The 25,948-nt window shown below is 42.8% G+C and overlaps 1 protein-coding gene across 1 annotated transcript in view; it reads left to right on the forward strand.

The window, feature by feature from the left end:
* Positions 1–3,399: 3,399 nt before the first annotated feature.
* lg10h15orf39 (linkage group 10 C15orf39 homolog) overlaps positions 3,400–25,948 on the forward strand; it is a 42,710-nt gene continuing 20,161 nt past the window's right edge. The window contains exons 1-2 of the mRNA XM_061969464.2: positions 3,400–3,694; positions 12,298–15,332. Coding sequence (XP_061825448.2) covers positions 12,356–15,332 — 2,977 coding nt within the window. The 5' untranslated portion in view covers positions 3,400–3,694; positions 12,298–12,355. The remainder of the gene's footprint in view (positions 3,695–12,297; positions 15,333–25,948) is intronic.

Here is a 25,948-nt window from a genome sequence, read left to right on the forward strand (position 1 = left end):
TATATATATATATATATATATATATATATATATATATATATATATATATATATATATATATATATATATATATATATAATAAAATACATAAATATATATATATATATATATATATATATATACAGGTAAAAGCCAGTAAATTAGAATATTTTGAAAAACTTGATTTATTTCAGTAATTGCATTCAAAAGGTGTAACTTGTACATTATATTTATTCATTGCACACAGACTGATGCATTCAAATGTTTATTTCATTTAATTTTGATGATTTGAAGTGGCAACAAATGAAAATCCAAAATTCCGTGTGTCACAAAATTAGAATATTACTTAAGGCTAATACAAAAAAGGGATTTTTAGAAATGTTGGCCAACTGAAAAGTATGAAAATGAAAAATATGAGCATGTACAATACTCAATACTTGGTTGGAGCTCCTTTTGCCTCAATTACTGCGTTAATGCGGCGTGGCATGGAGTCGATGAGTTTCTGGCACTGCTCAGGTGTTATGAGAGCCCAGGTTGCTCTGATAGTGGCCTTCAACTCTTCTGCGTTTTTGGGTCTGGCATTCTGCATCTTCCTTTTCACAATACCCCACAGATTTTCTATGGGGCTAAGGTCAGGGGAGTTGGCGGGCCAATTTAGAACAGAAATACCATGGTCCGTAAACCAGGCACGGGTAGATTTTGCGCTGTGTGCAGGCGCCAAGTCCTGTTGGAACTTGAAATCTCCATCTCCATAGAGCAGGTCAGCAGCAGGAAGCATGAAGTGCTCTAAAACTTGCTGGTAGACGGCTGCGTTGACCCTGGATCTCAGGAAACAGAGTGGACCGACACCAGCAGATGACATGGCACCCCAGACCATCACTGATGGTGGAAACTTTACACTAGACTTCAGGCAACGTGGATCCTGTGCCTCTCCTGTCTTCCTCCAGACTCTGGGACCTCGATTTCCAAAGGAAATGCAAAATTTGCTTTCGTCAGAAAACATGACTTTGGACCACTCAGCAGCAGTCCAGCTCTTTTTTTCCTTAGCCCAGGTGAGACGCTTTTTGCGCTGTTTCTTGGTCAACAGTGGCTTGACACGAGGTATGCGGCAGTTGAAACCCATGTCTTTCAAGCGTCTCTTGGTGGTGGATCTTGAAGCACTGACTCCAGCAGCTGTCCACTCCTTCTGAATCTCCCCCACATTTTTGAATGGGGTTTTTTTCACAATCTTGACCAGGGCGCGGTGATCCCTATCGCTTGTACACTTTTTCTGACCACAGTTTTTCCTTCCCTTTGCCTCTCCATTAATGTGTTTGGACACAGAGCTCTGAGAACAGCCAGCCTCTTCAGCAATAACCTTTTGTGTCTTTCCCTCCTTGTGCAATGTGTCGATGGTTGCCTTTTGGACAGCTGTCAAATCTGAAGTCTTCCCCATGTTTGTGTAGGCTTCAGAACTGGACTGAGAGACCATTTAAAGCCCTTTGCAGGTGTTTTGAGTTAATCAGCTGATTAGTTTGTGGCACCAGGTGTCTTCAAAATTTAACCCTTACACAATATTCTAATTTTGTGACACACGGAATTTTGGATTTTCATTTGTTGCCACTTCAAATCATCAAAATTGAATGAAATAAACATTTGAATGCATCAGTCTGTGTGCAATGAATAAATATAATGTACAAGTTACACCTTTTGAATGCAATTACTGAAATAAATCAAGTTTTTCAAAATATTCTAATTTACTGGCTTTTACCTGTATATATATTAGGGATGTCCGATAATGGCTTTTTGCCGATATCCGATATTCCGATATTGTCCAACTCTTTAATTACCGATACCGATATCAACCGATACCGACATCAACCGATACATACAGTCGTGGAATTAACACATTATCATGCCTAATTTGGACAACCAGGTATGGTGAAGATAAGGTACTTTTTAAAAAAAATAATAAAATTAAATTAAATAAATAAATAAAAAACATTTTCTTGAATAAACAAGAAAGTAAAACAATTTAAAAACAGCTACATAGAAACTAGTAATGAATGAAAATGAGTAAAATGAAGTGTTAAAGGTTAGTACTATTAGTGGACCAGCAGCACGCACAATCATGTGTGCTTACGGACTGTATCCCTGCAGACTGTATTGATATATATTGATATATAATGTAGGTTCTCGCCCGGAAAAGGGTGGAGTGCCATCTCCGGGTTGGGGAGGAGATCTTGCCCCAAGTGGAGGAGTTCAAGTACCTCGGAGTCTTGTTCACGAGTGGGGGAAGAGTGGATCGTGAGATCGACAGGCGGATCGGTGCGGCGTCTTCAGTAATGCGGACGCTGTATCGATCCTTTGTGGTGAAGAAGGAGCTGAGCCGGAAGGCAAAGCTCTCAATTTACCGGTCGATCTACGTTCCCATCCTCACCTATGGTCATGAGCTTTGGGTTATGACCGAAAGGACAAGATCACGGGTACAAGCGGCCGAAATGAGTTTCCTCCGCCGGGTGGCGGGGCTCTCCCTTAGAGATAGGGTGAGAAGCTCTGTCATCCGGGGGGAGCTCAAAGTAAAGCCGCTGCTCCTCCACATGGAGAGGAGCCAGATGAGGTGGTTCGGGCATCTGGTCAGGATGCCACCCGAGCGCCTCCCTAAGGAGGTGTTTAGGGCATGTCCGACCGGTAGGAGGCCACGAGGAAGACCCAGGACACGTTGGGAAGACTATGTCTCCCGGCTGGCCTGGGAACGCCTCGGGATCCCCCGGGAGGAGCTGGACGAAGTTGCTGGGGAGAGGGAAGTCTGGGTTTCCCTGCTTAGGCTGCTGCCCCCGCGACCCGACCTTGGATAAGCGGAAGAAGATGGATGGATGGATAATGTAGGAACCTACCAGAATATTAATAACAGAAAGAAACAACCCTTTTGTGTGAATGAGTGTGATTGGGGGAGGGAGGTTTTTTGGGTTGGTGCACTAATTGTAAGTGTATCTTGTGTTTTTTATGTTGATTTAATAAAAAAAACCAAAAAAAAACCACAAAAAAAACCGATACCGATAATAAAAAAATCTGACACCGATAATTTCTATTACATTTTAACGCATTTATCGACCGATAATATCGGTATATACAGTATATGTACAGTATATATATGAAATACTTAACTTGGTGAATTTTAGCTGTAAATATACTCCTCCCCTCCTAACCACGCCCCCCGCTCCCAACCACGCCCCCACCTCCCGAAATCGGAGGTCTCAAGGTTGGCAAGTATGCCAACACTGAATGAGTTAGTTAATACACTTCAAAATATAGCCAATAATGTAGTTTTTTGTGGTCCCCTATATTCAGAAAAGTAGCGAAAAGTATGGAGATACATTTAGTTACCAGGACAACACTAGCAGGGTGTAACTCCGCCTATTGATCACAGACCATCCTCCTCCTCCTCCTCCTCCGCACTTTCTCCACACACCGCATGGATATCTTCAGAGCGCGGGAGCGTGTGTTTAAAGACAGAACCCCCCACCAAAAACCATCTTCCCGCCCCCTTTTCTACATTTTTTTTCCCCCTCTTCTTCCGCAGGATTTGGGGGGACATCCGTGTGGTGTGGAGGACTTTTCCTATTTTGGACTTGTTACACGGAGTGTGGAAAGTGCGGCGTGGTAACACAGTGAACTAATTGAGCTGAAGGAGGAGAGAAGACGAAGACATGCGGCGAGGACACAAGTCATCAACGTGAGCTTATTTCACTACTTTTATGTTCTCCTCTTCAAATATTGCGTGTTTTGGGGAAGCCACAAACAGCCAGCTATTAATTTTTTGTATAAATATGACATTCCGGCGAAGTTGAACTGGATTCCTGTTGACTAACCGCAGCTAACAAACAGAATTCAAGGCAGGATCTGCTTATCAAATGTTGAAATAACTTTGACACAGACTGACATTCTTTGCAAATGTTTGGTCTGTTTGTTTATCTACTCTAGGAGATAAAACGTTCCTCTCAAAGCTTTGACATCAAAATTTGTGTCTTTAATGTAAATCTAAAGCATTGTTCCATTGTTTTAGTGACGCCTTTTGCAGCGCTTGTTTGTTTGTTGACAATTAATTAAAATGTAACAAAACCCTGGTTTAAAGGTCAGGAAAGTTATTGGGAGTCTTACAACAAATTCGTAAAATGGGACTTTCTTTCTTTCACCCGCCGTCTACTGGGATAGCCTCTGCAATAAATGCATGACGTCATAACGATTTTCATAAAATGTCTTTGATGTTCTTTTAAACTTTCATCTAATATCCAATCCACTTTATTTACATAGCACATTTAAACAACAACAATGTTTCCAAAGTGCTGCACAACAATATTAAAAACAATATTCAAATATTATCCTTAGCTCCTCCAATGACTGAATAAAAACAAAAAATAAATAAATATAAAACCAATATAAAAATAAGTATGATTAAAAACGATTTTAAAGGGTAAAACCAATTAAAACAGTAAATAGAAATCAGAATCAGAATCAGCTTTATTGTCATTACGCAAGGTAACGAGATTGAGGCCATTCCATACAGTGCGATGTGTGCATGCTAGAAAAACAATGTGCAAATATATAAAAATATAAAAAATGTAGAAGTGCAATGAATATGGTGTGAAATGAATATATACATGAAAAAAAACAAAAACAAAAACAGGGTGGTTGGTGGAATGGGTTATTGCACCGAAGAGAAGGCAGTTATGAGGGACAATGGGGCAGTCCGTTCAGGATGGTTATGGCCCTGGGGAAGAAGCTGTTCTTTAGCCTGTTTGTTTTGGTTTTAATGCACCTGTAGCGCTTCCCAGAGGGCAGCAGGTGGAACAGGTCAGAGCCAGGGTGGGTGCTGTCCTTGATGATGGCACTGGCTCTGTTGAGGCAGCGGGAGGTGTAGATGTCCGTCAGAGAGGGGAGAGGGCGGCCGATGATCTTCTGAGCCGTCTTGACCACTCTTTGCAGCGTCTCCCTGTCTGCTGCAGTGCAGCTGCCGTACCATACCGTAATACAGTAGGTCAGCAGGCTCTCGATGGACGAGCGGTAGAAGGTCAGCAGCAGGTCAGGCTTCAGGTTGTACTTCCCGAGGACTCTAAGGAAGTGTAGCCGCTGCTGAGCCTTCTTGATGATTGATGTGGTGTTGATTGTCCAGGAGAAGTCATTAGAGATGTGGACTCCAAGGTACCTGAAGGTGTGGACCCTCTCTACACGCTCGCCGTTGATGAATCAAAATTTATTAAAAAAAACACAGAGGACCACACAACTCACGTAGTGTTAAAAGCTAAAGAATAAGAGTGGGCCTTAAGACGAGACTTAAAACACTCCCCTGTGGGAGCAGTTTGAAGATGGAGGGGCAGAGTGTTCCAGAGCTTAGGGCCGACCACAGAGAAGACCCTGTCTCCCCTGGATTTAAGTCTGGTCTTGGGCACCACGAGCTGGAGCTGGCTCTCGGACCTCATAATAATGCTAATATATTAGCATTATTGTCTCAGAGGAGAAATTTGTCTTGGCCATCAAGACGCAGCGTTTTACATACATACATACATACTTCTACCATAACTACTGTGAAATATTGTGCAACTTATTGTCTTGCAATTAATGTACATCAGGGGCGGCATGGCGTAGTGGCCTCTTACCATCCAAAAATCGCTGCCGTTGTGTCCTTGGGCGGGACACTTCACCCTTTGCCCCCGGTGCCACTCACACCGGTGAATTGAATGATGAATGATAGGTGGTGGTCGGAGGGGCCGTTGGCGCAAATTGCAGCCACGCTTCCGTCAGTCTACCCCAGGGCAGCTGTGGCTATGAAAGTAGCTTACCACCACCAGGTGTGAATGTTTGATGGGTTCTACATGTAAAGCGACTTTGGGTACTTAGAAAAGCGCTATATAAATCCCAGTTATTATTATTATTATTATTATTACATCAGAGCTATTCAAATATTTGTATTTTTGTATTACCGTATTTTCCGCACCATAAGGCGTCCTGGGTTATAAGCCGCGCCTTCAATGAACGGCATATTTCAAAACTTTGTCCACCTATAAGCCGCCCCGTGTTGTAAGCCGCATCTAACTGCGCTAAAGGAATGTCAAAAAAACAGTCAAATAGGTCAGTCAAACTTTAATAATATATTAAAACCAGCATGATGTGGGCGCGCATGGAATCGTATATCAACATGGACGGAGCTGCGTGAAAAAAGCCACCCGGCCTCTTCGCGTAAACTTAAACTTACCTTAACCACTCGCTCATCTTTTCTTCATCCATCCCTTCGAGTTAGCTTTTATGATGACGCCGGCTGGAAAGGTCTCTTTTGGCAAGCTCTTCCTTTTGAATATCACCATGGGTGGAAGTTTCTGGCCATTAGCACGGCAAGCTAGAACCACAGTGAAGGATGACTTCTCATTCCCTGTGGTGCGAATATTCACCGTACGTGCTCCCGTTGTATCCACAGTGCGGTTCACAGGAATATCAGTTGCTGTGAAATAGTAATCCGTGTGCGGATGGAGAGATTGCGTCTTTTCGTGAACCGGATCCCTGTCGCTTAGTAGGAGCCATTTTGTGGTCTTTACAGATGTAAACACACAAAGGAAATGAAACGTACGGTAATATCCGCGCGCTTTTTCTTCTTCTACGCGGGCGGGTGGTTGCTTACAGTAGAAGAAGAAGCGCTTCCTGTTCTATGGGGGCGGGTGCTTACCTTGGCGGTTGCTTGCGTAGAAGAAGAAGCGCTTCCTGTTCTACCGGGAAAAAAGATGGCGGCTGTTTACCGTAGTTACGAGACCGAAACTTTATGAAAATGAATCTTAATATTAATCCATATATAAAGCGCACCGGGTTATAAGGCGCACTGTCAGCTTTTGAGAAAATTTGTGGTTTTTAGGTGCGCCTTATAGTGCGGAAAATACGGTAGATTCTGCAGCTAGTGTTTGGATCCCACTGTACGCAATATCTGAAGAGCATGGAAAAAAGCATTTCACTGTGGTGTACTCTGCATGTGACCAATAAACCTTGAACCTTCATTCATTCATACATACATACATTCATACATAGTTCATCAAACAATACAGTGAACAGTGCACAGGTATATCAGTTAGTAATGAGATCACACATTTCACTTCCCCCGTATTGCATACCTCCCGTATTGCACTATCCCAATATTGCACTCCTTATTATTGCATCCTGTTATTACAGTAGTTTTCTGTTGTTAAGTGCTTTGATTGCCAGTGGAACAAAGGAAAATCTATACCTGTTGCGTTTGTATGTTGCTGTACTGTACCATTTACCACATCGTTTTACTGTACGTAAATATAAGCCTTTAGAAAAGGTTTGAAATAGGTTTTAAGAGATGTTAAGTTAAAACAACAATAGTAATTTAACAAATTAATTTTAAGTTTGTGACCATTGCTCCATCTATCACAGAGTGAATAATTCTAGACCTTTTTTTTTTTTTTTTAGATCTTTTAAGATGAGATGAACATCCAGTTGATAAGCTGAGAAGTGTCATGATTGTGTTGGGCATACTTGCCAACCCTCCCGGATTTTCCGGGAGACTCCCGAAATTCAGCGCCTCTCCCGAAAACCTCCCGGGACAAATTTTGTCCCGAAAATCAGGCGGAGCTGGAGGCCACGCCCCCTCCAGCTCCATGCGGACCTGAGTGACGTGTTGACAGCCTGTTCTCACGTCCGCTTTCCCACAATATAGGCGTGCCTGCCCAATCACGTTATAACTGTAGAATGATGGAGGGCGAGTTCTTGGTTTCTTATGTGGATTTATTGCTAGGCAGTTTCATTAACGTCCTCCAAGCGCGGTAACAACACACAACAACAGCGAGTCACGTTTTCGTCTGCCGTAAAGCAGTTTGTCTGCCGTAAACAGCAATGTTGTGACACTTTTAAACAGGACAATACTGCCATCTACTGTACATGCATATGTGACCCACCCATAATGTGTCACATTTTTGTGTTGATTTATTTATTTTATTTTGTGGTTTGAATTCGTTTTTGGAGCTGTCATTACACATTTATCAGTATTCACATTAATAATAATAATAATAATAATACCTGGGATTTATATAGCGCTTTTCTAAATACCCAAAGTCGCTTTACGTGTGTGTGTGTGGGGGGGGGGAACGATAAAAACAACTTTATTAGAAAAAAATAAAATAAAAATAAATACCGTATTTTCCGCACCATAAGCCGCCCTGGGTTATAAGCCGCGCCTTCAATGAACGGCATATTTCAAAACTTTGTCCACCTATAAGCCGCCCCGTGTTATAAGCCGCATCTAACTGCGCTAAAGGAATGTCAAAAAAACAGTCAGATAGGTCAGTCAAACTTTAATAATATATTAAAAACCAGCGTGATGTGGGCGCGCATGGAGTCGTATATCAACATGGACGGAGCTGCGTGAAAAAAGCCACCCGGCCTCTTCGCGTAAACTTACCTTAACCACTCGCTCATCTTTTCTTCATCCATCCATCCCTTCGAGTTAGCTTTTATGATGACGCCGGCTGGAAAGGTCTCTTTTGGCAAGGTCTTCCTTTTGAATATCACCATGGGTGGAAGTTTCTGGCCATTAGCATGGCAAGCTAGAACCACAGTGAAGGATGACTTCTCATTCCCTGTGGTGCGAATATTCACCGTACGTGCTCCCGTTGTATCCACAGTGCGGTTCACAGGAATATCAAAAGTCAGTGGAACCTCGTCCATGTTGATAATGTTCTCTGGCCGGATCTTTTTTTCAGCTATCTTGTTTTTACAATATGCACGGAAAGTAGCCAGCTTTTCTTGAAAGTCTTTAGGCAGTTGCTGTGAAATAGTAGTCCGTGTGCGGATGGAGAGATTGCGTCTTTTCATGAACCGGATCCCTGTCGCTTAGTAGGAGCCATTTTGTGGTCTTTACAGATGTAAACACACAAAGGAAATGAAACGTAATATCCGCGCGCTTCTTCTTCTTCTACGGGGGCGGGTGGTTGCTTACAGTAGAAGAAGAAGCGCTTCCTGTTCTATGGGGGCGGGTGCTTACCTTGGCGGTTGCTTGCGTAGAAGAAGAAGCACTTCCTCTTCTACGGGGAAAAAAGATGGCGGCTGTTTACCGTAGTTGCGAGACCGAAACTTTATGAAAATGAATCTTAATATTAATCCATATATAAAGCGCACCGGGTTATAAGCCGCACTGTCAGCTTTTGAGTAAATTTGTGGTTTTTAGGTGCGGCTAATAGTGCGGAAAATACGGTAAATAAATAAGAGACACCTAGGGCAGGGTCAGTTTGGAAAGGCTAATGTGAAGAGGTGAGTTTTTAGGGTGGCTTTGAAGGTAGGGAGGGAGGGGGAATCTCTGATGTGCCTGGGGAGAGCGTTCCAGAGAGAGGGGGCAGCCACGGAGAAGGCCCTGTAGCCCCAGGTTCGGCGCCTGGTCTTGGGGACCTCAAGGAGGCCGGCATCACTAGACCTGAGGGAACGGGATGGGACGTGTGGCTGGAGGAGGTCAGAGAGGTAGGGTGGTGCCAGGTTATGGAGTGCCTTGTAGGTGGTGAGGAGTATTTTAAAGGTGATTCTGTATTTGACAGGCAGCCAGTGGAGGTCATGAAGGACAGGTGTGATGTGCTCTCTGGAGCGGGTTCCGGTGAGCAGGCGGGCAGCAGAGTTCTGGACGTATTGCAGTTTGTTGAGGGTTTTGGAGGTGATGCCGTAGAGGATGCTGTTGCAGTAGTCTAGCCGGGATGAGATGAAGGCGTGGATGAGGGTTTCGGCAGCAGAGGATGTGAGGGAGGGCCGGAGACGGGCAATGTTTCTGAGGTGGAAGAATGCAGTTTTGGTGATGTGGTTTACGTGGGGGAGGAGTGAAAGGGTAGGGTCGAAAATTACACCTAGATTGCGGATGTGGGTGGAGGTAGTGACAAGGGAGCCGTCGATGTTTAATGAAAAGTCCTGAGTGGAGCGAGTGAGGGAGTCGGGGCCAATGATAATTATTTCAGATTTGTTGCAGTTGAGTTTTAGAAAGTTTTTTTGCATCCAGGTTTTTATGTCTGTGAGGCAGGTGGTGAGGGTGGAGTGGGTGGCTGTGGTGATGGTCGTGGTGGAAATGTATAGTTGTGTGTCGTCGGCATAGCAGTGAAATTGAAGGCCGTGGTGTCGGAGGATCTGACCGAGGGGTAGGAGGTAGATGGTGAAGAGTAGGGGGCCAAGTACTGAGCCCTGGGGGACGCCGTGGGTGACTGGGGCAGTGGAGGAGGTGCAGTTGTTGGTTGAGATGAATTGCTGACGGTCAGAGAGGTAGGATTTCATCCAGGACAACACACCGACGAGGCATGATGTCTCCGAGGTACGGAAAACAGTCGAAAAAACGGAACATAACAGAGCTGATTTGACTCGGTGTTTGAGAAAATGGCGGATTGCTTCCCGATGTGACGTCACGTTGTTTTTTCTGCAACATCAAGGTATATATTGACGCTTACATAGGTCTGGTGATAATGTTCCCCTTTAAGGAAAAATCAGCCCGACACCGTAAGCACACATACTTTTCTGAAGCTTATTTGTCATTGACCATGTTTCATTTTTTTCAGCAATGTGGACAACTGTCAGTCTGACAATATACAAGAAAAATGCATATTTATCACTTTACAATTAATCTGCCAATAACTTCATCAGATGCTTTTGTAACAAGGCAAAACTAGAAGGAACGAATAGGCCTGGGCCAATAATACATTTTGTTTGACGTTATATTGACTTCCAAATAGCCGATAAACGAAGAGTTATTGCCGATAACAATCTTATTGTCAACATTATTTGAGACCAAATTAACCACTGATGTAATGATAATACATAATAATAATGCAATAATACCCTTTCAATTGCAATCATTTTGTATGTTTTGTATATTTTAACATTTTAATTGAAATGCAAAATTGTACATTTCCGAATTAAATAAAACACAAATAATACAAATAAAATATGTTTGCACTTGAATAAAAATCGCAACCAAAAGCAGTAAAATAGGTTATGTCTCTTTTTGGAGGGGGCAGTGTCCCCTCAAATATGCACTACTAAAACATAAAAAATATGGCTATAGTTATTGTGGCCATAATTATCAATCAATCAATCAATCTTTATTTATATAGCCCTAAATCACAAGTGTCTCAAAGGGCTGCACAAGCCACAACGACATCCTCGGTACAAAGCCCACATACGGGCAAGGAAAACTCACCCCAGTGGGACGTCGATGTGAATGACTATGAGAAACCTTGGAGAGGACCGCATATGTGGGTAACCCCCCCCCCTCTAGGAGAGACCGAAAGCAATGGATGTCGATTATCATGGTAATCGATATTATCTGCGGTATTGTTGAATGTGCTCAAAAACTACTTACACACTCACTCAAATATTTTAACCCAAGTTGCATTTTCTTTTAAAATAACGAAAATAAATAGCCACACAGTATACTTTCTTGGTAGACGAAACATCAAAAATGGTTCTAGCTTCAAAAGATCCAACAATTTTTTTGTTTAAACATTTTCTTTCATTTTATCCATCCATCCATCTATCTTCTTCCGCTTATCTGAAGTTTAGTTGCAGGGGCAGAAGCCTAAGCAGGGAAGCCCAGACTTCTCTGCTTCGTCCAGCTCTTCCCGGGGAATCCCGACGCGTTCCTATGCCAGCTGGGAGACAGTCTCTCCACCGTGTCCTTGGTTTTCCCCGTGGCCTCCTACCGGTCAAACGCGCCCTAAACACCTCCCCGGGGAGGCGTCCTGGGGGACATTTTGAAACCGATGCAAATAGTGACTGCTTTTGCTGCCCGTAACAACGCATGTAGGCCTATATAGCGGTTATCGAGGCTGGAAAACAAAAAAAGTTCATTTTGACTTATTGTTTGTTAAATTGACTTACTGCGATTAGTTGGCGACTTGTCCAGGGTGTACCCCGCCTCCCGCACGATTGTAGCTGAGATAGGCTCCAGCGCCCCCCGCAACCTCGAAGGGAATAAGCGGTAGAAAATGGATGGATGGATGGATAAATTGACTTAGCGAATATCAGCCCAAGACAAAACATCTTGAATTTTTGACCACTTCACAGAGACTCACCTCCTACTGATGTATAAAGTTTATGCATTATTCATTCATTTAAAAAAAGCTACTTGTTATAGCTGATTTTGATAGAGATATGCTCTAAATCTTAACTGTGGTGTGGTGTTTGTAAACCAGTCTGCCTCTCATCAGTCTCCCTGAGCAGGCTAGGCAACAATAAATGTAGATTTACTCATTTATTGTAATTCTGAAATATAATAAATATGTTTGTCTTACACTTATTTTCTATTTTTAGGTTTGGATGTGCAACCAAAGCCTCACTGAGGTGATTTGACCCTGGATGCCATAATTTGATGGCATTCTGTAGACTGTCAAAGCCATCAGATATGTCTGGGTTTCTTGAGAGGCCGGTGCTGCAGTACGGCGGGCCCTACTTTCCCAGCGACCCCAGAGGGTTGCCATCCTGCATTAACTCGAACTCCTCTCTGCTGGACGCGAGAAGTCCTATTAGTCATCTGTCGAGCCCACAAGGACAAAGCCTCATCTTTCGCAGACAAGACAGCAGTTCCTCCGATGACAGCCATTCCTCTTCAAAGCATCACAGGCCACTCACACTGGGCTTTACGGCGGACTCTAATAAAAATGCAGGAAGCACTATCCCAACAGCAGCGACTATTAGAGAAACAAAACCAGGACACGAGAATGCTTCTCTGTTAACTGACAGCCCTGTTTACCTGGCTATTCCTAGAGCCATGTATGGACATAACCCCTGCTGCCATAACCTGAGCTGCATGATGGGACATCAGTACAGTGTGGCGCATGGATCCCAGCAAATGCTAGCAAATACTGAGTTAGAGCACAATTGGACGCGAGCTGGAGTTCACAACAGCAAAAGATTACGCATCCAGCGGAAGGCAGAAACCGTTCAAAGAGGTTTACAGTTAGATTCCGGTGATGAGCAAATCAGGATCGCACAGAGCACAAACGAAGGACTGACTATGCCGGCTAGGAGTGAGCCAAACTATGGCGCCTACCCCTGTATGCCTCACCACTCCACGTTTACCTCTTTAAGTGAGCAGAATTTACAGCCGTCTCCCAGAGGCTATGCAGGCACCCACCCCTCCCATGCAACATGTGAGCATATGACCTCAGAGATTTATCAAGAATGTTCTCCAATGTCCAAATATGGCAATCAAACAAAGCAGCCAATGTTTTACTCCCCTCAGGCCACGGTAGAAGTAAAGAACAGCACACATGGTAGAGATACTGGTGCAAGGCATGGAGAGCCCCCCCCTCTTCGAAAACACACAACCCCAAACCAAGGGGACCGTTATTTATGCCCTCAGAGGCTTCATGGTGACATTCCTTTGTTTTTGCATAGCACTGAAACACTACCACATCACTCCTTTGCGCAAGGCTTTGATTATCCTTGTTATGCTTTTCCTGGGTTTCATTTAGGTCAACTCAGAACCCTAAAAAGGCAACATGCCTCACCTATGCTGAATTCAAATAGCGTCAATAATGTTTCCCCCTCAGGCCAATATTTAGATCACCCAATTTCCCCTGTAGCCAGTAACACCAGCCAGCATGTTGGACCATCACACACGTCACATTCCTTCCTGAGTATGGACCAAATCAGGCCACCGCGATGTCAACCTGTGTCGCCTTCCCACATTCAAGCAAGACTATTCTTTCCCTCTCCTGCCAGCCGACACATAGATCAGGCTGTCTTCTCACCTCCTGGTTTAACCACAGAGAGGCTCCTGGACTATTCAGCTTGTGTAGGTCAGGTCACTTCCCCAAATCAGCCCAGAGACCCACCAGTTTCCCCCATGACATGGCTTCCTCTATACCCCAATCAGACGTCAGATTGTATCCTTGCAGCTAATAATCCTAACCTTCGCAAAGTCATTGTAACAGGAAATAAACACAGTGATTCAAGTGATCCATCAACTCCTGTTCACACAGGTAACCTGAAGACGTGCGTTCCTCATACACCTCCACTACTAAAAATAAAAGAGGAAGCTTTGGAAACTGACTCATTTAAAAAGCAACAGCCACAAGAAATGAAGGACAACCTGGTGCAAATAAAAGCAGTCTTTCCCAAAATGCCTGTTATTGACAGTGTGTTTAGCCTGGCACCTTACCTGTCAGCATCTCAAGTGCTACCTGTAGAAGGGGAACCTCAGAAAACTCAGCTGTCACATAAGAAATGTGAAATTAACCACATAGCGAGCACTAAAGGAATAAAACCAGATCCAGAAGGGCCACCCACTGATGTCTGTACAGATACTCCAGTTGCAGAAACGTTTGAAACCACAAATATTAAAGTGGAGAAAATAAATCCTCCCAACGCGTGTGACTCGAGTGAAGGTTCTGTGAGTCAGGCCATAAAGGATCAAATCAAAACAGAACCAGAGGACACAACTTTGTTAGAAATCAGCTCTATGCTGGTCATTAAGAAATGTGAACCTGAGGAACTTGAAACTAAACCTACCCCGGTAGAAGAAACTGAGCTTTCAGATGAGCCCGAACCGCCAAGCTCATCTTGTCTGAGCGACGTCAGGACACTACATGAGCAGCAGGTGGTCAGCAGCACTGAACCTCCATCTCAGAATCCACCTCAACCCCCAGGCCCCAAACTTGATATCAAAACTATTTCACCCGAGTCCCTTAAGATTTCCAACCACAAAATTAGTCTTCGTGATGTGTTGTTGTCTTGTTCAGCACCACCTCAAAAAGTTCCCAATATGAGCGTTCGTATAGAACCAAATAAACCAAAAGTGCAAGCACCAGTTCGTAAGCACTTTATAGAGATGCACCGCTCCCTCTGCAAGTTGGTGTCCAAATGTGTGTCGGCCACCCCGGAGCAGCAGCTCAGAACTTGGCTTTCTAAGCAGGAACTGCCTGAACTCCCCACCAAAGTCCTGAAAATCTCCTGCCTGTTGGGGATTAAAGCAAGACGAAAATGGCACAACGAGGACATCAACTCTGCTCTCCAGGAAGTGCTAGATAGGCTGACGGATTACACCACGCTGGGCTGCTGTCCTTTCCCGTACGTCATGCGGACAGGGGACGTGTTCCTCCCCATGCTGGTGGTCAAAGAAATTCTTTTTCCCATCGTCCCCGTCCACTTCGTCGACCAAGTCCTGCAAAAACACAAAGTGGAACTGCGGCCCACGACGCTCTCCGAGGAGAAGATCCTCACCCAGTTCCATAAACGAAGCTGTTCGTCCCGACTAAGGAGGTTGATGTCGCTCAAGCATCTGCCCAGCATCTACATGGATGTGCTTAACCTTTTCTATTATTCCACTGTGTGTAAACACTTAGGTGAGTGCAGTTCATCTGTTTGGATCTTTTAGCTCTTTATTGGACAAGGAAGTCAATTTGATGCCAATTATTGCAAATTCTACTTACCGTATTTTCCGCACTATAAGGCGCACCGGATTATTAGCCGCACCTTCAATGAATTACATATTTCATAACTTTGTCCACCAATAAGCCGCCCCGGATTATAAGCCGCGCCTACGCTGCGCTAAAGGGAATGTCAAAAAAACAGTCAGATAGTTCAGTCAAACTTTAATAATATATTGAAAACCAGCGTTCTAACAACTCTGTCCCAAAATGTACGCAAATGTGCAATCACAAACATAGTAAAATTCAAAATGGTGTAGAGCAATAGCAACATAATGTTGCTCGAACGTTAATGTCACAACACACAAAATAAACATAGCGCTCACCTTCTGAAGTTATTCTTCATTCGTAAATCCTTCGAATTCTTCGTCTTCGGTGTCCGAATTGAAAAGTTGCGCAAGCGTGGGATGCAAAATGGCCGGTTCCGTCTCGTAGAAGTCATCGGAGTCAGTGTCGCTGTTGTTGTCCAGTAGTTCTGTGAATCCTGCCTTCCGGAAAGCTCGGACCACAGTTGTGACCGAAATATCTGCCCAGGCATTTACGATCCACTGGCAAATGTTGGCGTATGTCGTCCGGCGCTGTCTGCCCGTCTTAGTGAAGGTGTGTTCGCCTTCGGAGCTGTGTGAAAAAAGCCACCCGGCCTCTTCGCGTAAACTTCCCTTAACCACTCGCTCATCTTTTCTTCATCCATCCATCCCTTCGAGTTAGCTTTTATGATGACGCCGGCTGGAAAGGTCTCTTTTGGCAAGGTCTTCCTTTTGAATATCACCATGGGTGGAAGTTAGCATGGCAAGCTAGAACCACAGTGAAGGATGACTTCTCATTCCCTGTGGTGCGAATATTCACCGTACGTGCTCCCGTTCCACAGTGCGGTTCACAGGAATATCAGTTGCTGTGAAATACGGTAGTAATCCGTGTGCGGATGGAGAGATTGCGTCTTTTTATGAACCGGATCCTTGTCGCTTAGTAGGAGCCATTTTGTGGTCTTTACAGATGTAAACAGGAAATGAAACGTACGGTGATATCCGCGCGTTTTTTCTTCTTCTTCCGGGGGCGGGTGGTTGCTTACAGTAGAAGAAGAAGCGCTTCCTGTTCTATGGGGGCGGGTGCTTTCCTTGGCGGTTGCTTGCGTAGAAGAAGAAGCGCTTCCTGTTCTACCGGGAAAAAAGATGGCGGCTGTTTACCGAAGTTGCGAGATCGAAACTTTATGAAAATGAATCGTAATAAAGCGCACCGGGTTATAAGGCGCACTGTCAGCTTTTGAGAAAATGTGTGGTTTTTAGGTGCGCCTTATAGTGCGGAAAATACGGTAATAGCCTTTTTTCAGAGATCCCGCTTGAATTGGCGCATTAGAACCTTAACACTAGAGGGCATTTATTAGCCCATGAGCTCATTAAATCTGAATATTTCCGTCTGTAATTGTGTTTTCACACACAGCCATCAAAAAAGTTGAAAGCATACCGCAGTAAAACAAGGTTCGGTAGATGAACGCAGTGACGTCTGACATGATTCATTTGAAACTACAAGTAAATAGACCTATAACTACGTCAAGACCTGCAGTGCATAAATGCATAGGGCCGCTTTTAACAATGAGTAATATATGAATATACATGTATATGTATATATATACCGTATTTTCCGCACCATAAGCCGCCCTGGGTTATAAGCCGCGCCTTCAATGAACGGCATATTTCAAAACTTTGTCCACCTATAAGCCGCCCGTGTTATAAGCCGCATCTAACTGCGCTAAAGGAATGTCAAAAAAACAGTCAGATAGGTCAGTCAAACTTTAATAATATATTAAAAACCAGAGTGATGTGGGCGCGCATGGAGTCGTATATCAACATGGACGGAGCTGCGTGAAAAAAGCCACCCGGCCTCTTCGCGTAAACTTACCTTAACCACTCGCTCATCTTTTCTTCATCCATCCATCCCTTCGAGTTAGCTTTTATGATGACGCCGGCTGGAAAGGTCTCTTTTGGCAAGGTCTTCCTTTTGAATATCACCATGGGTGGAAGTTTCTGGCCATTAGCATGGCAAGCTAGAACCACAGTGAAGGATGACTTCTCATTCCCTGTGGTGCGAATATTCACCGTACGTGCTCCCGTTGTATCCACAGTGCGGTTCACAGGAATATCAAAAGTCAGTGGAACCTCGTCCATGTTGATAATGTTCTCTGGCCGGATCTTTTTTTCAGCTATCTTGTTTTTACAATATGCACGGAAAGTAGCCAGCTTTTCTTGAAAGTCTTTAGGCAGTTGCTGTGAAATAGTAGTCCGTGTGCGGATGGAGAGATTGCGTCTTTTCATGAACCGGAAACCTGTCGCTTAGTAGGAGCCATTTTGTGGTCTTTACAGATGTAAACACACAAAGGAAATGAAACGTAATATCCGCGCGCTTCTTCTTCTGCTTCTACGCGGGCGGGTGGTTGCTTACAGTAGAAGAAGAAGCGCTTCCTGTTCTATGGGGGCGGGTGCTTACCTTGGCGGTTGCTTGCGTAGAAGAAGAAGCACTTCCTCTTCTACGGGGAAAAAAGATGGCGGCTGTTTACCGTAGTTGCGAGACTGAAACGGCAACTCAATAATAAATAATAATAATGAATTGCATTTGTAACGCACTTTACATTTGTTAAAATCTCAAAGTGCTACAAAGTATAAAAATAAAAATAGAAAGTAAGAAAATATAATAAAAAATGAATTTGTAACGCACTTCACATTTGTTAAAATCTCAAAGTGCTACAAAGTATGAAAATAAAAATAGAAAGTAAGAAAATATAATAAAAAATTAATTTGTAACGCACTTTACATTTGTTAAAATCTCAAAGTGCTACAAAGTATAAAAATAAAAATAGAAAGTAAGAAAATATAATAAAAAATTAATTTGTAACGCACTTTACATTTGTTAAAATCTCAAAGTGCTACAAAGTATAAAAATAAAAATAGAAAGTAAGAAAATATAATAAAAAATTAATTTGTAACGCACTTTACATTTGTTAAAATCTCAAAGTGCTACAAAGTATAAAAATTAAAATAGAAAGTAAGAAAATATAATAAAAAATTAAAATATAAATGAAATCATGACACACAACAGAAACATAGATAAAAATAGAAATAAAAGCATGAAAGCACTGGATAAAAAAACAGATAAGCAAGCAGTGCATTTAAAAACAAGAAGGCAGAGAAATTAGATAAAAGCTGTGCTAAAAAAGTGGCTTTTTAGTCCCTTCTTAAAATGGTCGACCGACTGGTGCTCTAAGATGGTTGGGGAGAGCGTTCCAAAGTTCGGGAGAGGTCGAGCAGAAAGCCCGGCGGCCCATAGATTGTAGCTTTGTCCTGATGGGTTTGAGGAGGTTAGTGTTTGAGGAGCGGAGGTTGCGGGTAGGGGGTCGAGGGGAAACTAGGTCCTTGAGGTAGGAGGGGGCGTTGCCGTAGATGCATTGGTGAGTGAGCAGGTTGATCTTAAATTGTGTCCGGGATGCAATAGGGAGCCAGTGGAGTGATTTGAGAATAGGTGTGGTATGATCATGCTCGCGTACTCTCGGCTCAGTCACCAGAATTTTACAGTAAAAGCAGTGGGTTTTTTACAGCATATGAAGAAATGGAATGGAATGGAAAAACAATACCACTGTTTAGAGCTGCCAGTTTTTTTTTGTTTTTTGTTTACCGTAAAATCTTGTTGTTTCATCCCATACTGTCCTCGCGGAAGTGTTATACAAAGTTTAATATGGCGTCACATTAGTGCCAAAAATCCGAGCGCATAAAAACTGTTATCGCGCGCTGATTCTCCACTTCGTGCGCGCACGCGACACCCTTTTGCGCGCGCGTGGTGCCTTTTTGCGCGCGCGCGCGTGGTACCTTTTTGCGCGCACGCGGTGCCTTTCTGTGCGTGCGCGGTGCCTTTCTGTGCGCGCGCGGTGCCTTTTTGCGCGCGCGCGACGCCTTTCTGCGTGCTCTCTGTGTACTCCTGGCATCTCTCCTCGCGCTGTCATGTTTCTTTTTGGCACTTTGGGGGCGGGTATGCTTAGACGGCCCCTTCTTTCTGATTGGTCAGGCGAAAAATGCTGAAAAATGCTCAGAGCCAATCAGAAGTATAGCAGGGCGGGTCATCGTCAATATGTGTCAAGATTTACGGAGGAAGAAGTGGATAAAAAAATGTCGCCCGCTGATGAAGGTTATTTCATACCACATAAACACAATACAGGGTACCGTATTTTCCGCACCATAAGCCGCCCTGGGTTATAAGCCGCGCCTTCAATGAACGGCATATTTCAAAACTTTGTCCACCTATAAGCCGCCCCGTGTTATAAGCCGCATCTAACTGCGCTAAAGGGAATGTCAAAAAAACAGTCAGATAGGTCAGTCAAACTTTAATAATATATTAAAAACCAGCATGATGTGGGCGCGCATGGAGTCGTATATCAACATGGACGGAGCTGCGTGAAAAAAGCCACCCGGCCTCTTCGCGTAAACTTCCCTTAACCACTCGCTCACCTTTTCTTCATCCATCCATCCCTTCGAGTTAGCTTTTATGATGACGCCGGCTGGAAAGGTCTCTTTTGGCAAGGTCTTCCTTTTGAATATCACCATGGGTGGAAGTTTCTGGCCATTAGCATGGCAAGCTAGAACCACAGTGAAGGATGACTTCTCATTCCCTGTGGTGCGAATATTCACCGTACGTGCTCCCGTTGTATCCACAGTGCGGTTCACAGGAATATCAAAAGTCAGTGGAACCTCGTCCATGTTGATAATGTTCTCTGGCCGGATCTTTTTTTCAGCTATCTTGTTTTTACAATATGCACGGAAAGTAGCCAGCTTTTCTTGAAAGTCTTTAGGCAGTTGCTGTGAAATAGTAGTCCGTGTGCGGATGGAGAGATTGCGTCTTTTCATGAACCGGAAACCTGTCGCTTAGTAGGAGCCATTTTGTGGTCTTTACAGATGTAAACACACAAAGGAAATGAAACGTAATATCCGCGCGCTTCTTCTTCTTCTACGGGGGCGGGTGGTTGCTTACAGTAGAAGAAGAAGCGCTTCCTCTTCTATGGGGGCGGGTGCTTACCTTGGCGGTTGCTTGCGTAGAAGAAGAAGCGCTTCCTGTTCTACGGGGAAAAAAGATGGCGGCTGTTTACCGTAGTTGCGAGACCTAAACTTTATGAAAATGAATCTTAATATTAATCCATATATAAAGCGCACCGGGTTATAAGCCGCACTGTCAGCTTTTGAGTAAATTTGGGGTTTTTAGGTGCGGCTAATAGTGCGGAAAATACGGTAATACAAAATGTGACCCAAATAAATAATAAGACAACAAACACCATAATCACATCTTTCAGACAGAACTGGTCCACCAGCAATAACATCCAACCATAACATTATTTTATATTTTCACTTCTTGAACATTTGTTTTCTAATTTATGGAATTTCTTTTGATTCAGCCATAAAATTAATGAAATAATCTTTGAATTTTGTTTTTAAAATGTTAAAAAATAGCTTTTAATAATGTATTCTGAAACAGTTTAAAATAATCAGAGAACTGACTAACACTGACCCTACACAACTATGTTGCACAATTAAGTCTTTTTTTTTTTTAAGCGAAAGAGGTCATTTCAACAGGTACAGCATCCTATGTCATATCTACATGTAATAAGATTTGTAACAAGGTAAACCGTTTGTAAATTGGTCGAAAATCGAGCAAGTTATGGTAATTTAATTAGTACATGTACCATTGACATCAATGTAATGATTGAGGCTAGATGTCCAAGGTAAGATGGCTACAACGTTGCTACACTGGAGAATGATTGGTCATATGAAAAATGCTCAGAGCCAATCAGAAAGAAGGGGCCGTCTAAGCATACCCGCCCCCAAAGTGCCAAAAAGAAACATGACAGCGCGAGGAGAGATGCCAGGAGTACACAGAGAGCGCGCAGAAAGGCGTCACGCGCGCGCAGAAAGGCACCGCGCGCTCGCGAAAAGGCACCGCGCGCGCGCAAAAAGGCACCACGCGCGCAAAAGGGTGTAGCGCACGTGCACGAAGTGGAGAATCAGCGCGCGATAACAGTTTTTATGCGCTCGGATTTTTGGCACTAATGTGACGCCATAGTTTAACTTCAAATTGTGACAAATATATAGACATTAGGAATGTCCCCATCAATCTGCCAACGATCAGTATTGGCTGATTTCCGTGAAAAAGTGTGTGAGTTGCCATTGCCGATTAATGCCTTTCAATGCTGATCATAAACGCAGATCCTCTGTCTGACACTGTATTTATTTTTAGCCACCCGGCTGAAAGGCTGGCAGCTAATTATGTTTTTCCATTCACAGTGTGGAGCCGCTCCCCTAGGCTAATAATAATCACTTCCATTGCGGCAAATAAAAAATATTTTTTTGTCATTATCAAGTACAATATCACTGGAAGATGAGGCTAAAACATGTTACACAACATTAGCAAGCCAGGGGGAAACATTATAATAATAATAATTGCTGAGATAAACAACATCACAGATAGGATGAACAAAAGCTTTAAACACCAAGAAATAAGTGCTTGATAAACTTTAAGAAGTGCAGATAGAATCATGTTGAAGCAGAAATTAAAGCAGTTATTAACAGTACGTGAACAAGCAGATTAATAATAGTCTAGAAAGAGGATGATATAACAGCAACTGTTGATGTGTCAGCATTGTCACAGTCAGTACAATCATACCCATCCATAAATAGGTGGGGTCTGTACCAATTTTAGTCTCAGTATAAGATTGACACTAGAGTGACTAGATCGCTATTTTTATTTTGTCAAAATCACTTTTGTTAATGTTTACAAATTCAGAATAATTTCCTGAACACAGGTGGACTGTAAAGGTGCAAACAAAGGGATTTAAATCAGCATTAGATAGTAGTTTTTTTTGTTAGGTTATTGTGTACTACTTAATTTAATTTGCTGTCAATAGCATGCTCCATGAATACATTTAAAATACAAGTAATACATGTATTGGTATCGGCCGATCTCACTCATGGATAATCGGTATCGACTCTGCAGCATAAAACCCTGGTCAAAACATCCCTAATAGATTTCAAATGTAAACCACTACTTATTAACATAAGGTAGTCGACTGGTTTCTTTTTATATCTTAAGTATGTAAATAAATTGGATATCGAAATCACTACACTAACTTAAGTTGTTTTTTAATAATTATTACAACTACCGTATTTTTCGGAGTATACCGTATTTTCCGCACCATAAGGCGCCCTGGGTTATAAGCCGCGCCTTCAATGAACGGCATATTTCAAAACTTTGTCCACCTATAAGCCGCCCGTGTTATAAGCCGCATCTAACTGCGCTAAAGGAATGTCAAAAAAACAGTCAAATAGGTCAGTCAAACTTTAATAATATATTAAAACCAGCGTGATGTGGGCGCGCATGGAATCGTATATCAACATGGACGAAGCTGCGTGAAAAAAGCCACCCGGCCTCTTCGCGTAAACTTAAACTTACCTTAACCACTCGCTCATCTTTTCTTCATCCATCCCTTCGAGTTAGCTTTTATGATGACGCCGGCTGGAAAGGTCTCTTTTGGCAAGGTCTTCCTTTTGAATATCACCATGGGTGGAAGTTTCTGGCCATTAGCATGGCAAGCTAGAACCACAGTGAAGGATGACTTCTCATTCCCTGTGGTGCGAATATTCACCGTACGTGCTCCCGTTGTATCCACAGTGCGGTTCACAGGAATATCAGTTGCTGTGAAATAGTAATCCGTGTGCGGATGGAGAGATTGCGTCTTTTCATGAACCGGATCCCTGTCGTTTAGTAGGAGCCATTTTGTGGTCTTTACAGATGTAAACACACAAAGGAAATGAAACGTAATATCCGCGCGCTTTTTCTTCTTCTACGCGGGCGGGTGGTTGCTTACAGTAGAAGAAGAAGCACTTCCTGTTCTATGGGGGCGGGTGCTTACCTTGGCGGTTGCTTGCGTAGAAGAAGAAGCACTTCCTCTTCTACGGGGAAAAAAGATGGCGGCTGTTTACCGTAGTTGCGAGACCGAAACTTTATGAAAATGAATCTTAATATTAATCCATATATAAAGCGCACTGGGTTATAAGGCGCACTGTCAGCTTTTGAGAACATTTGTGGTTTTTAGGTGCGCCTTATAGTGCGGAAAATACGGTAAATGTTTTAAAGAAAGTAATACTAAGTGAATATCTGTTTTTGACCTTAAAAATAAACCTTTTACCGAGTACTATAATTAAATTGATTAAATCATGATTGTCAATGAACTCTCCCAAAATAACAGAAACCACATCAAGCTTCATAAACAAACCAATCCTTAAACACATTTTTTCAACTTCCACCCAAAAGGAAGACAATATGACAATACCAAAACAAATGCAGGGTGGATTCAGACTCCTGACAACAAAATGGGCAGTCATCTGACTCTGTCATATTCCATAATTTTAACATTTTCCCCGTGGGTAAGAAGTTATAAATAATTTTAATTTGAAAATAACGATTTTGCACATCAATAGTAGTTTTATAGATTAGTTTGAATATGGCATCACACGGCAACGGGCGGTCAAAAAAGTCCTCCCATTTTCCAAATGTGTTGTATGGGGCAGCCTTCAAAGATTTCTTTATTAAATAAAACTTATATATTTTTCTATTTAGTTGAGTTCCTTTTTGCCAACTCGAATTTCTTATTAGAGGTTTACAAACTAATAATTTAGTAGTTCCATAATTAATTATTTGTTTCCATCTTTTCCCAATGACTCCAGTTAGTTGATTAAATGAAAAGCTTGAGCAAGCATCACCATACATACAGGTAAAAGCCAGTAAATTAGAATATTTTGAAAAACTTGATTTATTTCAGTAATTGCATTCAAAAGGTGTAACTTGTACATTATATTTATTCATTGCACACAGACTGATGCATTCAAATGTTTATTTCATTTAATTTTGATGATTTGAAGTGGCAACAAATGAAAATCCAAAATTCCGTGTGTCACAAAATTAGAATATTACTTAAGGCTAATACAAAAAAGGGATTTTTAGAAATGTTGGCCAACTGAAAAGTATGAAAATGAAAAATATGAGCATGTACAATACTCAATACTTGGTTGGAGCTCCTTTTGCCTCAATTACTGCGTTAATGCGGCGTGGCATGGAGTCGATGAGTTTCTGGCACTGCTCAGGTGTTATGAGAGCCCAGGTTGCTCTGATAGTGGCCTTCAACTCTTCTGCGTTTTTCGGTCTGGCATTCTGCATCTTCCTTTTCACAATACCCCACAGATTTTCTATGGGGCTAAGGTCAGGGGAGTTGGCGGGCCAATTTAGAACAGAAATACCATGGTCCGTAAACCAGGCACGGGTAGATTTTGCGCTGTGTGCAGGCGCCAAGTCCTGTTGGAACTTGAAATCTCCATCTCCATAGAGCAGGTCAGCAGCAGGAAGCATGAAGTGCTCTAAAACTTGCTGGTAGACGGCTGCGTTGACCCTGGATCTCAGGAAACAGAGTGGACCGACACCAGCAGATGACATGGCACCCCAAACCATCACTGATGGTGTAAACTTTACACTAGACTTCAGGCAACGTGGATCCTGTGCCTCTCCTGTCTTCCTCCAGACTCTGGGACCTCGATTTCCAAAGGAAATGCAAAATTTGCATGGTTGGGTGATGGTTTGGGGTGCCATGTCATCTGCTGGTGTCGGTCCACTCTGTTTCCTGAGATCCAGGGTCAACGCAGCCGTCTACCAGCAAGTTTTAGAGCACTTCATGCTTCCTGCTGCTGACCTGCTCTATGGAGATGGAGATTTCAAGTTCCAACAGGACTTGGCGCCTGCACACAGCGCAAAATCTACCCGTGCCTGGTTTACGGACCATGGTATTTCTGTTCTAAATTGGCCCGCCAACTCCCCTGACCTTAGCCCCATAGAAAATCTGTGGGGTTTTGTGAAAAGTAAGATGCAGAATGCCAGACCCAAAAACGCAGAAGAGTTGAAGGCCACTATCAGAGCAACCTGGGCTCTCATAACACCTGAGCAGTGCCAGAAACTCATCGACTCCATGCCACGCCGCATTAACGCAGTAATTGAGGCAAAAGGAGCTCCAACCAAGTATTGAGTATTGTACATGCTCACATTTTTCATTTTCATACTTTTCAGTTGGCCAACATTTCTAAAAATCCCTTTTTTGTATTAGCCTTAAGTAATATTCTAATTTTGTGACACACGGAATTTTGGATTTTCATTTGTTGCCACTTCAAATCATCAAAATTAAATGAAATAAACATTTGAATGCATCAGTCTGTGTGCAATGAATAAATATAATGTACAAGTTACACCTTTTGAATGCAATTACTGAAATAAATCAAGTTTTTCAAAATATTCTAATTTACTGGCTTTTACCTGTAGTTATAAATTCTTCATACTTCATAATCTTACCATTCTCATTTATAATATCATTGACAAAAATGATTCCTCTTTCAGACATATTTTTCCAAAAGAAAGGCTTTCCATCTATTACAATATTAGAGTTCATCCATATTATCTGCTGC

The sequence above is a fragment of the Nerophis lumbriciformis genome, linkage group LG10 (genome assembly GCF_033978685.3).
Source record: "Nerophis lumbriciformis linkage group LG10, RoL_Nlum_v2.1, whole genome shotgun sequence".
Taxonomy (NCBI): domain Eukaryota; kingdom Metazoa; phylum Chordata; class Actinopteri; order Syngnathiformes; family Syngnathidae; genus Nerophis; species Nerophis lumbriciformis.